This window comes from Ascaphus truei, chromosome 4 (assembly GCF_040206685.1).
Source record: "Ascaphus truei isolate aAscTru1 chromosome 4, aAscTru1.hap1, whole genome shotgun sequence".
Classification (NCBI taxonomy): domain Eukaryota; kingdom Metazoa; phylum Chordata; class Amphibia; order Anura; family Ascaphidae; genus Ascaphus; species Ascaphus truei.
This window is the reverse complement of record NC_134486.1, coordinates 11,620,518-11,636,300: the sequence shown is the minus strand read 5'-3', so window position 1 is coordinate 11,636,300 and position 15,783 is coordinate 11,620,518. Positions and strand designations below refer to the sequence as shown.

The 15,783-nt window shown below is 48.4% G+C and overlaps 1 protein-coding gene across 2 annotated transcripts in view; it reads right to left on the bottom strand.

The window, feature by feature from the left end:
* Nucleotides 1-15,783, bottom strand: part of RAB10 (RAB10, member RAS oncogene family) — a 62,601-nt gene that overhangs the window by 19,199 nt on the left and 27,619 nt on the right. For both annotated transcript variants that reach the window (XM_075595343.1, XM_075595342.1), the window contains exon 2: nucleotides 11,183-11,243. In XM_075595343.1, coding sequence (XP_075451458.1) covers nucleotides 11,183-11,243 — 61 coding nt within the window. The remainder of the gene's footprint in view (nucleotides 1-11,182; nucleotides 11,244-15,783) is intronic.

The following is a 15,783-nucleotide window of genomic DNA, read 5'->3' as shown; positions in this document are numbered from 1 at the left end:
ACCTACAATCCACCCCTTCCCCATATCCAAGGAGTTCACATCTCTACTTACCAGTTTGACATCTAGGCCACCCGCTTACTACTGCACTTTAAGGCCCCATAGTGAGTTTCGCTCCACTCCTACGCTTGGATAGATATGCATCCTCCCCTCTGAGCTGCTACACTACACACTTGGGAGACCTGAAGTTGTGAAAGTTATGAACACTGATTACATCCATGAAAAGCTCATGTCTGGCCCCAGCATTGCAGACACATCTCAGCGTACAATCAAATATGTATTTCTACAAATGGATACGAGGTGAGTCATCCAAGATCCCCGCAGTTTTGTGACTAAATGGCATGTCTCCTCCACACAATGTGCTCATACTGGCTTACTTTAAGTCAATCAGGTATTGCACATTGCTTCTCCCTGCTCTATTCTCCAGCTAGCCACACTTTAAATGGGTTACTATTGTTCTACTTTGAGTGACTGATTACAGCAAGCAGGGAAAACAATTAGCAGTATGCAGTAAAGCTTGGGCTTCCTAGCAATCTTGACGGTTGCATAAAAATAATAGGGAATTAGGACTGCCCACCATCAATTGCACAATACATCTGGGACAGTATCTCATTAAGTCAATTATAACAACCAATAAAGAGAAATGTGTGAGAAATTGCTGCTTCTGTTCACAACAGGAAGAGAAATTAGGTTAAATGGAGAAATATGTTTGTGGTATGTATGTCTATCTTTATTTATATACCACCTACAATTTATGCACGGCTTTATAAAGACAATACAGCACAGGGAATTATAATACAATAAAGGAAGCAACGTCAGACAATAGGGAAGGAAATCCTTTGCCCGGGAGAGCTTACAATGTAAGGGGAATGTTGGGGGACTTAGAGACAGCAGGTGAGGGAATAAATGCAGTAGATGACAGTGCTTGGCAAGAGTGACTGTGGGTGTGGGACAGTAGCCACGAGTCCAGGCTATTTGGATGCATCTTTTAAGAGGTGTGTTTTAAGGTTGGTCAATATTAAAATCAGATGGGTTAAAACCCTTAGCAGGAAGGGAGGCGGCAGGGAGGCGTGGGCCCGAGCAGGTGTGTATATGGCTGGGTAGTGAATTAGAAGTGATATCATCAGAAGCAAGAAAATGGAGGAGAGGATTTGTTGGGGTGCTTTTTATTGAGGGGTGTAGGAAGTTGTTAGGAAAGAGGTGTGCAAACAGTGGGCACTAAAATAGGTGGAGGGAAGGAGAGATAAGAAATGTGGATAGGCTGGGAAAGTTGGAGAACAGAAACGCTTACAAAGTAGTGATGAAACAGCAAGCAGAAAAAGTGATAGGGAGGGCATGAGGAGATGCAGGGAGAGGTAGGAGGAGATGCAGGGAGAGGTAGGGAGATGCAGGGAGAGGTAGGAGGAGATGCAGGGAGAGGTAGGGAGAGGTAGGAGGAGATGCAGGGAGAGGTAGGAGGAGATGCAGGGAGAGGTAGTGAGAGGTAGGAGGAGATGCAAGGAGAGGTAGGGAGATGTAGGAGGAGATGCAGGGAGAGGTAGGAGGAGATGCAGGGAGAGGTAGTGAGAGGTAGGAGGAGATGCAGGGAGAGGTAGTGAGAGTTAGGAGGAGATGCAGGGAGATGCAGGGAGAGGTAGGGAGAGGTAGGAGGAGATGGAGGGAGAGGTAGGAGGAGATGCAGGGAGAGGTAGGAGGAGATGCAGGGAGAGGTAGTGAGAGGTAGGAGGAGATGCAGGGAGAGGTAGGAGGAGATGCAGGGAGAGGTAGGAGGAGATGCAGGGAGAGGTAGGAGGAGATGCAGGGAGAGGTAGGAGGAGATGCAGGGAGAGGTAGGAGGAGATGCAGGGAGAGGTAGGAGGAGATGCAGGGAGAGGTAGGAGGAGATGCAGGGAGAGGTAGGAGGAGATGCAGGGAGAGGTAGTGAGAGGTAGGAGGAGATGCAGGGAGAGGTAGTGAGAGGTAGGAGGAGATGCAGGGAGAGGTAGTGAGAGGTAGGAGGAGATGCAGGGAGATGCAGGGAGATGCAGGGAGAGGTAGGAGGAGAGGTAGGAGGAGAGGTAGGGAGAGGTAGGGAGATGCAGGGAGAGGTAGGAGGAGATGCAGGGAGAGGTAGTGAGAGGTAGGAGGAGATGCAGGGAGAGGTAGGAGGAGATGCAGGGAGAGGTAGGAGGAGATGCAGGGAGAGGTAGGAGGAGATGCAGGGAGAGGTAGGAGGAGATGCAGGGAGAGGTAGGAGGAGATGCAGGGAGAGGTAGGAGGAGATGCAGGGAGAGGTAGGGAGAGGTAAGGAGAGGTAGGTGGAGATGCAGGGAGAGGTAGGAGGAGATGCAGGGAGAGGTAGGGAGACGTAGGAGGAGAGGTAAGGAGAGGTAGGAGGAGATGCAGGGAGAGGTAGGGAGAGGTAGGAGGAGAGGTAAGGAGAGGTAGGAGGAGATGCAGGGAGAGGTAGGGAGAGGTAGTGAGAGGTAGGAGGAGATGCAGGGAGAGGTAGGAGGAGATGCAGGGAGAGGTAGTGAGAGGTAGTGAGAGGTAGGGAGAGGTAGGGAGAGGTAGGGAGAGGTAGGGAGAGGTAGGGAGAGGTAGGAGGAGAGGTAAGGAGAGGTAGGGAGAGGTAGGGAGAGGTAGGAGGAGATGCAGGGAGAGGTAGTGAGAGGTAGGAGGAGATGCAGGGAGAGGTAGGGAGGGCATGAGGAGATACAGGGAGAGGCAGGGAGAGGTAGGAGGAGGGAGTTCCCAGGTATTGTAAAACAGCATGCAAATACTTGTGCAATTAACTAAAACGTTTTTTTTTGTTTTTTTTTAGATTTAGGCTATTTCGGGGAATAATAGGAGGTTCCTCCACTCCTTTTCTTTTTTTATTGTTTGCGCCAAGTAGATCGGACACTTTAGGAAGCAGATTAAATGGTTGTTTCTTTAATGCTTTCAGTTTTGAAGAGTTCTGCAACGCATTGCTAAAGTCAGATTAGAGATACTCATTAAAACTTTATAAGGCAAGGGATCGTTATAGACTTTTTCCTAGGTCACCCCTCTTCCTCTGCCATATGTAAGAACTCCTGCACTAGCTCTCCATACCTGCCTGAGCCCAACACCCTTGTACCTATGGTGCCAGATGCCTTTGTCACGCAGTCAATAATGCAATCTTGAAGGCGGGATAAGGGAATGGACACAATTATAAACTTTCTACAGACCAGCTTTGCCAATTCTCTGATCAACGCAAATTTCGAACTGATGCCAGGTGATTTACTCAACTATAAGCACCCACAAAAGCAGTTTGGCTGGGATGTTCTATGCCGTTTACATTTAGCCACGCTGTTAAAAAAGAAAAATTAAAAATCGGTAGGAAAAGGTGCCCCATCACTTGCCACTGGTATTTTCCTACATGAATGACATGGGGATAAAATTAGATTCCTTAGAACTAGGATTGTTTTCTTTCACTAACTTGGACACAGGAAGGAAAAAGGTTGAGTACAGTGGCCAATTGGTTATCATCTCAGGGGTGCGCAGGATTTGTTTGGGGGAGTGTGGGGGGGGCAGCGTTGCAGAGGCCCCAGCACTCTTTCCCGAGGCATTTAAATGAAATGCCGAGGAACCGTACAAGGCCTCTGCACCTCAACTTACCGGGATTCAGTCAGCATCACGACGCGTCACCATGGCGTCAAATTACGCTGCGCGGTCATGTGACGCAATGTCATGGTAACTCGCGTGAAATAACGCTGCGGTTCACAGGAAGGGGGCGAGCGCTGGGGCTGGCAGATGGGTGCAGCACAGAAACTTTGCGCGCCCCTTCTCTGATAAATGGCAACAAAAAAAAAAACAGACTAACAAGAATTAAAAAAAAAAATTTTTTTTTTTTAAAGAATTCAATATCTGTATAGATCTAAAATGTAACTGCTGCTGATCGCTGGATTGTAATAGAGATCTCTACTAGTTTTGTACATTTTCAACTAGCAATCTCCTTACTAATAACCAGGTTACTATAATTCAGCCAGCCATGCGTTAAATGGCACATTAACACCATAACTAATAGCAGGGTAACATGAAACACTTTCTACTCTTACTTCGCAATATCAGCATCCATGTTTGTCAATCTCTTAACGTGGGCGATTTCATCAGAACAGGAACAGGGAGGTGGAGCACATTGGTGTCGGCTTCTCACCAGCCATGCATTGCATATGGAAGGGAACAGGGACGTGTGGTGAGGACGGGATTCCCAGCCATGCATTGCATATGGAAGAGAACAGGGACGTGTGGTGAGGACGGGATTCCCAGCCATGCATTGCATATGGAAGAGAACAGGGACGTGTGGTGAGGACGGTATTCCCAGCCATGCATTGCATATGGAAGAGAACAGGGACGTGTGGTGAGGACGGGATTCCCAGTCATGCATTGCATATGGAAGAGAACAGGGACGTGTGGTGAGGACGGGATTCCCAGCCATGCATTGCATATGGAAGAGAACAGGGACGTGTGGTGAGGACGGTATTCCCAGCCATGCATTGCATATGGAAGAGAACAGGGACGTGTGGCGAGGACGGGATTCCCAGCCATGCATTGCATATGGAAGAGAGCAGGGACGTGCGGTGAGGACGGGATTCCCAGCCATGCATTGCATATGGAAGAGAACAGGGACGTGTGGTGAGGACGGTATTCCCAGCCATGCATTGCATATGGAAGAGAACAGGGACGTGTGGTGAGGACGGTATTCCCAGCCATGCATTGCATATGGAAGAGAACAGGGACGTGTGGCGAGGACGGGATTCCCAGTCATGCATTGCATATGGAAGAGAACAGGGACGTGTGGTGAGGACGGTATTCCCAGTCATGCATTGCATATGGAAGGGAGCAGGGACGTGTGGTGAGGACGGTATTCCCAGCCATGCATTGCATATGGAAGAGAGCAGGGACGTGTGGTGAGGACGGGATTCCCAGCCATGCATTGCATATGGAAGAGAACAGGGACGTGTGGTGAGGACGGTATTCCCAGCCATGCATTGCATATGGAAGAGAACAGGGACGTGTGGTGAGGACGGTATTCCCAGCCATGCATTGCATATGGAAGAGAACAGGGACGTGTGGTGAGGACGGGATTCCCAGCCATGCATTGCATATGGAAGAGAACAGGGACGTGTGGTGAGGACGGTATTCCCAGCCATGCATTGCATATGGAAGAGAACAGGGACGTGTGGCGAGGACGGGATTCCCAGCCATGCATTGCATATGGAAGAGAGCAGGGACGTGCGGTGAGGACGGGATTCCCAGCCATGCATTGCATATGGAAGAGAACAGGGACGTGCGGTGAGGACGGTATTCCCAGCCATGCATTGCATATGGAAGAGAACAGGGACGTGTGGTGAGGACGGTATTCCCAGCCATGCATTGCATATGGAAGAGAACAGGGACGTGTGGCGAGGACGGGATTCCCAGTCATGCATTGCATATGGAAGAGAACAGGGACGTGTGGTGAGGACGGTATTCCCAGTCATGCATTGCATATGGAAGGGAGCAGGGACGTGTGGTGAGGACGGTATTCCCAGCCATGCATTGCATATGGAAGAGAGCAGGGACGTGTGGTGAGGACGGTATTCCCAGCCATGCATTGCATATGGAAGAGAACAGGGACGTGTGGTGAGGACGGTATTCCCAGCCATGCATTGCATATGGAAGAGAACAGGGACGTGTGGTGAGGACGGTATTCCCAGTCATGCATTGCATATGGAAGGGAGCAGGGACGTGTGGTGAGGACGGTATTCCCAGCCATGCATTGCATATGGAAGAGAGCAGGGACGTGTGGTGAGGACGGTATTCCCAGCCATGCATTGCATATGGAAGAGAACAGGGACGTGTGGCGAGGACGGGATTCCCAGTCATGCATTGCATATGGAAGAGAACAGGGACGTGTGGTGAGGACGGTATTCCCAGTCATGCATTGCATATGGAAGGGAGCAGGGACGTGTGGTGAGGACGGTATTCCCAGCCATGCATTGCATATGGAAGAGAGCAGGGACGTGTGGTGAGGACGGTATTCCCAGCCATGCATTGCATATGGAAGAGAACAGGGACGTGTGGTGAGGACGGTATTCCCAGCCATGCATTGCATATGAAAGAGAACAGGGACGTGTGGTGAGGACGGTATTCCCAGTCATGCATTGCATATGGAAGAGAACAGGGACGTGTGGTGAGGACGGTATTCCCAGCCATGCATTGCATATGGAAGAGAGCAGGGACGTGTGGTGAGGACGGTATTCCCAGTCATGCATTGCATATGGAAGAGAACAGGGACGTGTGGTGAGGACGGTATTCCCAGCCATGCATTGCATATGGAAGAGAACAGGGACGTGTGGTGAGGACGGTATTCCCAGTCATGCATTGCATATGGAAGAGAGCAGGGACGTGTGGTGAGGACGGTATTCCCAGCCATGCATTGCATATGGAAGAGAGCAGGGACGTGTGGTGAGGACGGGATTCCCAGTCATGCATTGCATATGGAAGAGAACAGGGACGTGTGGTGAGGACGGGATTCCCAGCCATGCATTGCATATGGAAGAGAACAGGGACGTGTGGTGAGGACGGTATTCCCAGCCATGCATTGCATATGGAAGAGAGCAGGGACGTGTGGTGAGGACGGTATTCCCAGCCATGCATTGCATATGGAAGAGAGCAGGGACATGTGGTGAGGACGGTATTCCCAGTCATGCATTGCATATGGAAGAGAACAGGGACGTGTGGCGAGGACGGTATTCCCAGCCATGCATTGCATATGGAAGAGAGCAGGGACGTGTGGTGAGGACGGTATTCCCAGTCATGCATTGCATATGGAAGAGAGGAGGGACGTGTGGTGAGGACGGGATTCCCAGCCATGCATTGCATATGGAAGAGAACAGGGACGTGTGGTGAGGACGGTATTCCCAGCCATGCATTGCATATGGAAGAGAGCAGGGACGTGTGGTGAGGACGGTATTCCCAGCCATGCATTGCATATGGAAGAGAGCAGGGACGTGTGGTGAGGACGGTATTCCCAGCCATGCATTGCATATGGAAGAGAGCAGGGACATGTGGTGAGGACGGTATTCCCAGTCATGCATTGCATATGGAAGAGAACAGGGACGTGTGGCGAGGACGGTATTCCCAGCCATGCATTGCATATGGAAGAGAGCAGGGACGTGTGGTGAGGACGGTATTCCCAGTCATGCATTGCATATGGAAGAGAGGAGGGACGTGTGGTGAGGACGGGATTCCCAGCCATGCATTGCATATGGAAGAGAACAGGGATGTGTGGTGAGGACGGGATTCCCAGTCATGCATTGCATATGGAAGAGAAAAGGGACGTGTGGTGAGGACGGGATTCCCAGCCATGCATTGCATATGGAAGGGAACAGGGACGTGTGGTGAGGACGGTATTCCCAGCCATGCATTGCATATGGAAGAGAGCAGGGACGTGTGGTGAGGACGGTATTCCCAGCCATGCATTGCATATGGAAGAGAGCAGGGACGTGTGGTGAGGACGGTATTCCCAGCCATGCATTGCATATGGAAGAGAACAGGGACGTGTGGTGAGGACGGTATTCCCAGTCATGCATTGCATATGGAAGAGAACAGGGACGTGTGGTGAGGACGGTATTCCCAGCCATGCATTGCATATGGAAGAGAGCAGGGACGTGTGGTGAGGACGGTATTCCCAGCCATGCATTGCATATGGAAGGAAGCAGGGACGTGTGGTGAGGACGGGATTCCCAGCCATGCATTGCATATGGAAGAGAACAGGGACGTGTGGTGAGGACGGTATTCCCAGTCATGCATTGCATATGGAAGAGAGCAGGGACGTGTGGTGAGGACGGTATTCCCAGCCATGCATTGCATATGGAAGAGAGCAGGGACGTGTGGCGAGGACGGTATTCCCAGCCATGCATTGCATATGGAAGAGAACAGGGACGTGTGGCGAGGACGGTATTCCCAGACATGCATTGCATATGGAAGAGAACAGGGACGTGTGGGGAGGACGGTATTCCCAGTCATGCATTGCATATGGAAGGGAACAGGGACGTGTGGCGAGGACGGTATTCCCAGCCATGCATTGCATATGGAAGAGAGCAGGGACATGTGGTGAGGACGGTATTCCCAGCCATGCATTGCATATGGAAGAGAGCAGGGACATGTGGTGAGGACGGTATTCCCAGCCATGCATTGCATATGGAAGAGAGCAGGGACGTGTGGTGAGGACGGTATTCCCAGCCATGCATTGCATATGGAAGAGAACAGGGACATGTGGTGAGGACGGTATTCCCAGCCATGCATTGCATATGGAAGAGAGCAGGGACGTGTGGCGAGGACGGTATTCCCAGTCATGCATTGCATATGGAAGAGAACAGGGACGTGTGGTGAGGACGGTATTCCCAGCCATGCATTGCATATGGAAGAGAACAGGGACGTGTGGGGAGGACGGTATTCCCAGTCATGCATTGCATATGGAAGAGAACAGGGACGTGTGGCGAGGACGGTATTCCCAGCCATGCATTGCATATGGAAGAGAACAGGGACGTGTGGTGAGGACGGTATTCCCAGCCATGCATTGCATATGGAAGAGAGCAGGGACATGTGGTGAGGACGGTATTCCCAGCCATGCATTGCATATGGAAGAGAGCAGGGACGTGTGGCGAGGACGGTATTCCCAGTCATGCATTGCATATGGAAGAGAACAGGGACGTGTGGTGAGGACGGGATTCCCAGCCATGCATTGCATATGGAAGAGAGCAGGGACGTGTGGTGAGGACGGTATTCCCAGCCATGCATTGCATATGGAAGAGAGCAGGGACGTGTGGCGAGGACGGTATTCCCAGTCATGCACGGACGGAGTTGTGAGGCAGCCTTCCTCATTTGTCTGCACTGATTTTCCTTGTTTTTAAGCAAATTTTCTTGTCATTAGCTTTCAGTCTCATTTAACACTTGCATGTGTCTTGTTTTTGCAATTTACCATCTTGTTCAATTTCATTCACAATTATTTTACTACAAGAAATTAAACTCTTTAATCTGTCCCTTTCTATTGTTACAGGTACAGGAAGCAAATAACTGAAATCCACCAATACTGCTCTTTCATTCTTTTTGGCTACGACAGAGACCTATCGCCACCTCCCGCTAACGCCTTGCAATAGGATTTGAAAATGTTACATTAAGCATATGGATTTGGTTGTGGTGATGTAGCCGTAAGAAACATATATTGCACATTCCTGGTCTCTGATACAAAGATTCACCTAAGTTTCCAAAGCACAATTCTGCACACTTTCCCAACACAGCATCGATAAGGTACAACAGACGCTTTACATTACCCTTCAGATGTGTTCTAAAACTGCAGGGCTCCGACTATAAAGAGGTTAAGAACAAGATTCTTAGACTAGGAGAGGTGTAGACAAACTGACTCCTAATTTACATACCTGTCCTACCACGAATTTGTTATTTGGGCAACAGAACAAATACATTTGCCTTTGGACATGCTGAGAGCCGTGACAAATCAAATACAATGATACAGGACTGCAATTCACGTAGCAATGACGCCAGGAAAGGAAGAGTTGCTGCAAAGTCTTTGTGACAGACTTTGGCAATGCATTGCCAAACGCTTCAAAAGGTGCAAGAACTCACAATTTAATCTGCTGCCTACAGGGGAAGAGCCACTTGGCTCAAACTATTCAACCAAAAAAAGGGGAGAGGGGAGAATCCAAAGATGAAACCTCTATTCTTCCCAGAAACAAATATAACTGAATTCAAATATAAAAACTCCTCAATAGATAATAGAAAGATCGGCAATAGTTATAACTATTTCAGGGAGCTACTATGGTAGTAGAACAGGAAGCAAATAGCGCACAGCCAGGGAGTCAGGTGGTAGATAAAAGGTAAATTCCATTTATTTCAGTGCATGACTGGTAAAATCATCACCCCGGGGGGGGGGGGGGGGGAAACACACAGCCTCTTAAGCGTTTCGGACGGGTAGATCTTTTATCATACTACTTGATAAAGGACCTACCCGTCCGAAACGCGTAGGAGGCTGTGTGTTTTCCCCCCCTGGGGTGATGATTTTACCAGTCATGCACTGAAATAAATGGAATTTACCTTTTATCTACCACCTTTTTCCCTGGCTGTGCGCTATTTGCTTCCTGTTGTACTACTATTGGATTTTCCCTCCATGGCTGGCACGTCACCACGGATCCCCTGAGAGTGTGAGAGTGGGAAAGAGACTTGCTTTCATTTGTTATGACTATTATAGTTGAGTACTCTTATATGGATTACCCTTAGTGGAAACTTTATTGTTTTTTTTTCTTTGAGTGACTCACAGGTCATTTTTCATTTATGCCCACCCCCACTTGTCTTAATATGGGGTTGTTGTAAGATGTTTGAATTCTGGATGAAGTCACAATGAGGTTGAGCACCCCATTTCCTCCATTTAGCTTTACACTATGGTCAGCTTTGTTTGCCTAAACACACATTTTAAATTTAGGGCTGGGACCCGCTGCGCCCGGCGGCGCGGGCGGCCGCGTGAGCGTTCCCCACCAGCAGGGGAATCCTTCTGAGCCAGTCCCAGTCCCCCCTCGCTGCACGGCTCACAACGCGCTGTGACGCGTCACGTGGTGCGCTGATGAGCCTATCAGCGGCGGGGGCTGGAGTTGTCAGACAGCTTCCTACACAAGGTAGGGGGTGGTGTGTGTGTGTGGGAAGGGGGAGGGAGTGGGAGGGGGAGTAGCGGGTCCCTCCGCTCAAACCACACCCCCCCCAGCTCCCTACAGACCGCGGTCTGTGCCTGTCAGCGCGCCGCCTGTCTGCAGAGCGGGCGCGCTGACTGAGGGAGCGGGGCCTTAGCCTTAGAATGTACGGTGACACTTCAGTTTTTTTTTGTTTTGTTATTTATTTATTTTTTTAATGTCTACTTTGCTAACAGAGAACAGGATAAGAAAATGTTAAACCAAACAAAGCAGTTGACAGGAAATGAAACAATTCCAGGACAAAGATGGAATATGCAGAGCTGTAGAAGACTATGTAAAAGTTTATAAGTGAAGAAGTAAAGGTCTCTGACACGACCAAGGGAACTATACTCATCTTCTGCATATCTACAGCCCACTCTTATTCATGCCGTAAAGTAGTTATGGCAAAATATAACAATTGGACCCACTGTAAGCAAGGAGAAAGTACAGATGTTACTCACCATATCTGTAATTTGATCTTCTTTCCTTGTAATTCAACTGTTTTGATCTTGAAGTCTATTCCTGTAATAGATGGAGTTTCAGATTAAAGTAATTGGAGGACAGCTAATACTACACCTGCACAGACGTGCTGACAGACGACAGGCGTGTCAATCAATTTCTCACACTACTACAAAATGTGCAGACATTTCTATTATACACCTTGGGCTTCCATTCATTAGAGCAGAACACACGGTTATGTAGAAGCGCATTCGCTCACTTATCACTCTCAGCCTCTGCTGAATCAGGTAACTCAAGTAAAAGTTTTCCCTGCAAAGAAATGTACTATTATGTAAAACAAAATGTAATTTACAACATCATTCCATCATCAGTGGACTCGTAAGCCAAAACGAGCAGCCAACAAGAAAGCCAAACAGATATTCATGGTCTTGCATTGGAAAAATAACCTGACACCATAAATGCTTTTATTTAGGTACGCCTCGCGGCGGGTGCTGCTGCTGCAGGATGTGCAACGCGCTGCAGACCTGGCAACTAATCACTCCAGCAATGTGTAGCTGTCCCCGGTGCCAAAACAAGGCCGAGATTATAGTGGGTGAGCGCAAAGGAGCGCATGGCGCCTCTGGCCCGAGCGATAGGTGAAGTGAGCTTCCAGCAATTGGGGAGGCGTGGCAGACGTGTCACCAGGCTGGTTCGCCCTCATTGGCTGAACTGCTCACGTGACAAAAAGACATTTGTCTCAATTTTTTTTACAAAACTGCTGCGCGGTTGCGCTCATTACGGGCAGCCTCATAGGCAAGAGGTCTGTCCTCCCCATCGCGAGCACTAGACTCTCAGCCCAAAGGAATACAACGCCAAGCCATACAACATGTGAAAACTTGCAGTAAGACGCCAACCCCATGCATTTTAACAGTGTACCGGAGGACCAAAACCAACCTAATTTAAGGGGACTACATTTAGGGCCTGGTTGCTTTCCAAAGGTAGCTCGCAAACACGGAATGCACAATTTGGCAACGCCCAAAACACTTCGCCACAGGGCAGCTCGCCGCGCCAGACCCGTCAAGCCTGCTGCTGCAACAACTGCATGTCCCGACCGCCCGCTACGACAACCGCATGTTTAAACGTCCTGTGTGGGACCGCTGTGCATTTAAACGTGCAGTTGCCGAAGCGGGCAGTTGGGACACGCAGCAGGCACTGATCTAGAGCTTTTTTTAATGTAGAATGTTCTCTCACTGCCGCTTTACACGCTTGATCCTGTAAGAGCAAACGTGACTCATTCCAACAGATTCCGCAGGTTACAAGCAGGGGAAGAACCCACGCAGAGAAGGAAGCTTTGCATGTGCCACGCTGCTCACTGCTGGCTCAGGGGGATTTGCAATATTTATGCCAGGGTTAATTGTTCCTATGGGATGAAACCCTTACATTCTCACGGGGTTGTACACTTTTGAGATGTCGCAATTGTAAACTACCTGCAATTGAAACGCTCTAGTAATAGGGTACAATGTTTTGTAAACACGTTGTGTTGGTGCCCACTGCTATTTATAGCTCCTGACCAGACGGGTGTCAGCACCCGGAGGCTGCGATAGTTGAGGAATTTTTTCCCCCAAGAGAAGTACTGTATGGAGACACGTGACCGCCGAGCGGTGACTGAACGCTCTGCCTCCACGAGGTGCGTTCTCTACAGATCTTAATGAAGAAGGATCAGGCACACGGTCTTAATCATCGGTGAAAGGGGTTTATTGTGCCAAGAAATCAAACGTTGAGATAGTCGGACTCTCTCAAGGTGTAGGCAGTATTACTGTCGAAACGTTGGATTTCTTGGCACAATAAGCCCCTTTCACCGATGATTAAGACCGTGCGCCTGATTCTTCTTCACTGGATCACATTGGGACTTCAGGAGCTCCCCAGGACCAGCGCACCGGCGGTTAAGTACCCCACTATCACCTATGTATTAGAGTGCGGGCACAACCATCATTTCCTCTACAGATCTCAGCCTCGCGCATACAAATACACGAGGCTAATTTGGATTTTGGGAGCCTGGGCAATTTACAGGAGCCCAAGCTGCGTATGCCAGCACCTTATTCACCAAAACCCGACCGCACAAATGCACACACTAGTACACATGCTGACACTAATGCAGCAAACCCAAGCACAGGTTTTTGTGCATATGGGTGTGAAGCCCATGTATGCCATAATCAGCAGGAGTGTAATAAAGTGCAGGATTAATTAAAACTAGTCTTATTTTCAGCTATGAGATGTCCCACTTCCTGAGATACAACCAGTGACATTACCGGGTGTAAATTTCCTTCTAGGGGAAACAAAATGGCTGTCAAACCACCACATTCAGTTGCGGCTTCCAATTGGACGGCCATTTAGTTCCCCTTTGAAAACAAGGACTACAGGTAACTTCCCAGTAAGCATCTCGGGAACCCAGCGCTGAAAACTGTACGGTTCAGCGTCCTGTAAAACAAGAGGCGGGGGGAGAAGAGGCGTAGGGGCGTGGGTGAGTGGGGAGGATTGCCACTGTAACATTCACAGCCAGCAGTCCGTCGCTGGGCGCCGCCTCTAACAAGCAGATAATGCACAAGTTCCATAATTAATGGCGTTGGGCTGTTTATTTTCATTTCTCGGTTTCTCTCTCACATTGCAAACTGTAAACAACCGAAACAGCTGCAAAGTGCGCTCGTACATCACATAATACCAGATACAAATTCTGGCACGGAGGGACGCCAAATAATACTTCAAAAATTATATCCCATGTGCAGGCTTCGTAATTAAAAAAAAATTATATATATTTTCTCTTCAACAAAGTCTGGGAAAGTCACACACACCTATACTTAAAGCAAAATGCAAGGGCAGAATATTTTTACTGAAGCAGGTATGGCCAACTCCAGTCCTCACGGTCAGGTTTTCAGAATATGACTGCTTCAGCACAGGTGGCTCAATCAGTGGCTCACTTTGACAGAGCTATCTGTGCTGAAGCAGGGATATTCCAAATACCTGGCCCGTTGGTTGCCCTTGAGGATTGGAGTTTGCCACCCCCGCGGTATGGGGTACTATTGCTTTAGACACCGACCGGCGACAGAACACACTTTACGGACAATTTAAATGGGCTATAACGTGTCATCCAGCAGCAGCCCATCGTAAATATGGCCCAAAACATTATGTGTCACATTACCCTTTTCAGGCGTATCGAGATCAGATGCCAGAGCTGAACAGTGTCTCTTAAGGACCCAACTTATACTTGGCTCTAGTAGGAGACTTAAATAAATGTAAAAATAAGTACTGCAAAGCTTTCTAACAAGGACATCAGGAGACTGCAGGCGGCTTGTTTTATTATTGGGGAGCCGGTTCCTCAGCTTCATGTGATCGGTAAAGGTGCAAAAATCCTTTGTGCCGCGAAAATCTTTCAGATCCCTCAAAAATGTCTATCCACCAGCAATAACCATTAGCAAATTCGATCGAACTTCTCTCCAGCAAAACCCATAGTACAGGCACTGGAAGGTCATACGGTTCTGGGTTTTACGAAATGCGCATAGGCGGATGTGAAATTCATGCCGATTCCAGAATTGTTTTGCATCAAAACCGCCATCTGTTTTCAGTCTGCGAATCAGATTTTGGTAAAATATATAAAATGAACACTAATTCGCAGATCTCTAGTGATCGGACACCAACAACTTCCAGATATGCAGAGCAGACCAGAAGATGCCAGGAATGTGCTCATTTATCACAGCTGTCAAGCGTGTGTGTCCAGGCCTTCACGGTGTTAAATGCTGCAAAGCACCGCAGGGCAATACTGCACCGTGTATAGCTGAGCAATGACATGCATGCTACCCATGCAGAGGTTTCACAAGAGAACCCTCTGAAAAGTCACACATGATATGGAATAAATTAGAGGAAGTGGCTTTTCCCAGAAGTCACTTGTCTCCATTGCAAACCCAGTCCCAGGTCACCATGTTCCCACATCTAGGCACTTAACACTCTGCTGTCAGGTGTCCGAGAAATATTGGTATTGGGAGGTTCATGACACACGGTCATTATATGGTTCAAGTAATGTTGCCGAATCAACCTCATCACTTCACCTTCTTGTTTCAACATTGTCCCTTATTCCCACTAGATTTTGCGATGGTTTGCCCTTGTTTGCACGCGTCATTGTCTTTATGTAATGCGCTGCTCCCTCACTGTACCGGGCTGAAGAATATGCTGGCGCTTTACAAATAAACGATAATCACGAATAAAGCCATCGTTAACTTGGACATGGCTGGAACAGTCCCCCCATGATGCCTCCTGTTCTGTTACTTGGCAAGGAGTTGTAGGCCTCTGACAGTAAAAGGTTTATTATAGATCTTGGGAGAACCCATGATCTCAATGACACTAATTATTATTATTACAGTGAGGATGAGCAGCAGTGTTTCAGTTTAAAGGATTATATCTGGAATCTTTTTCATTTCCTTGGCTAAAGTGGTTTTGCGGAGTATATTTTCTGGAACAAATTTCTATAAAACTTATGAAAACAAACTAAAAAGAATTTGTTGCTGCAGTTATCAAAAAATAAATAAGTTGTATATAGGTCTATATGCCTACAATTCTTTATTCAGTTATTAGC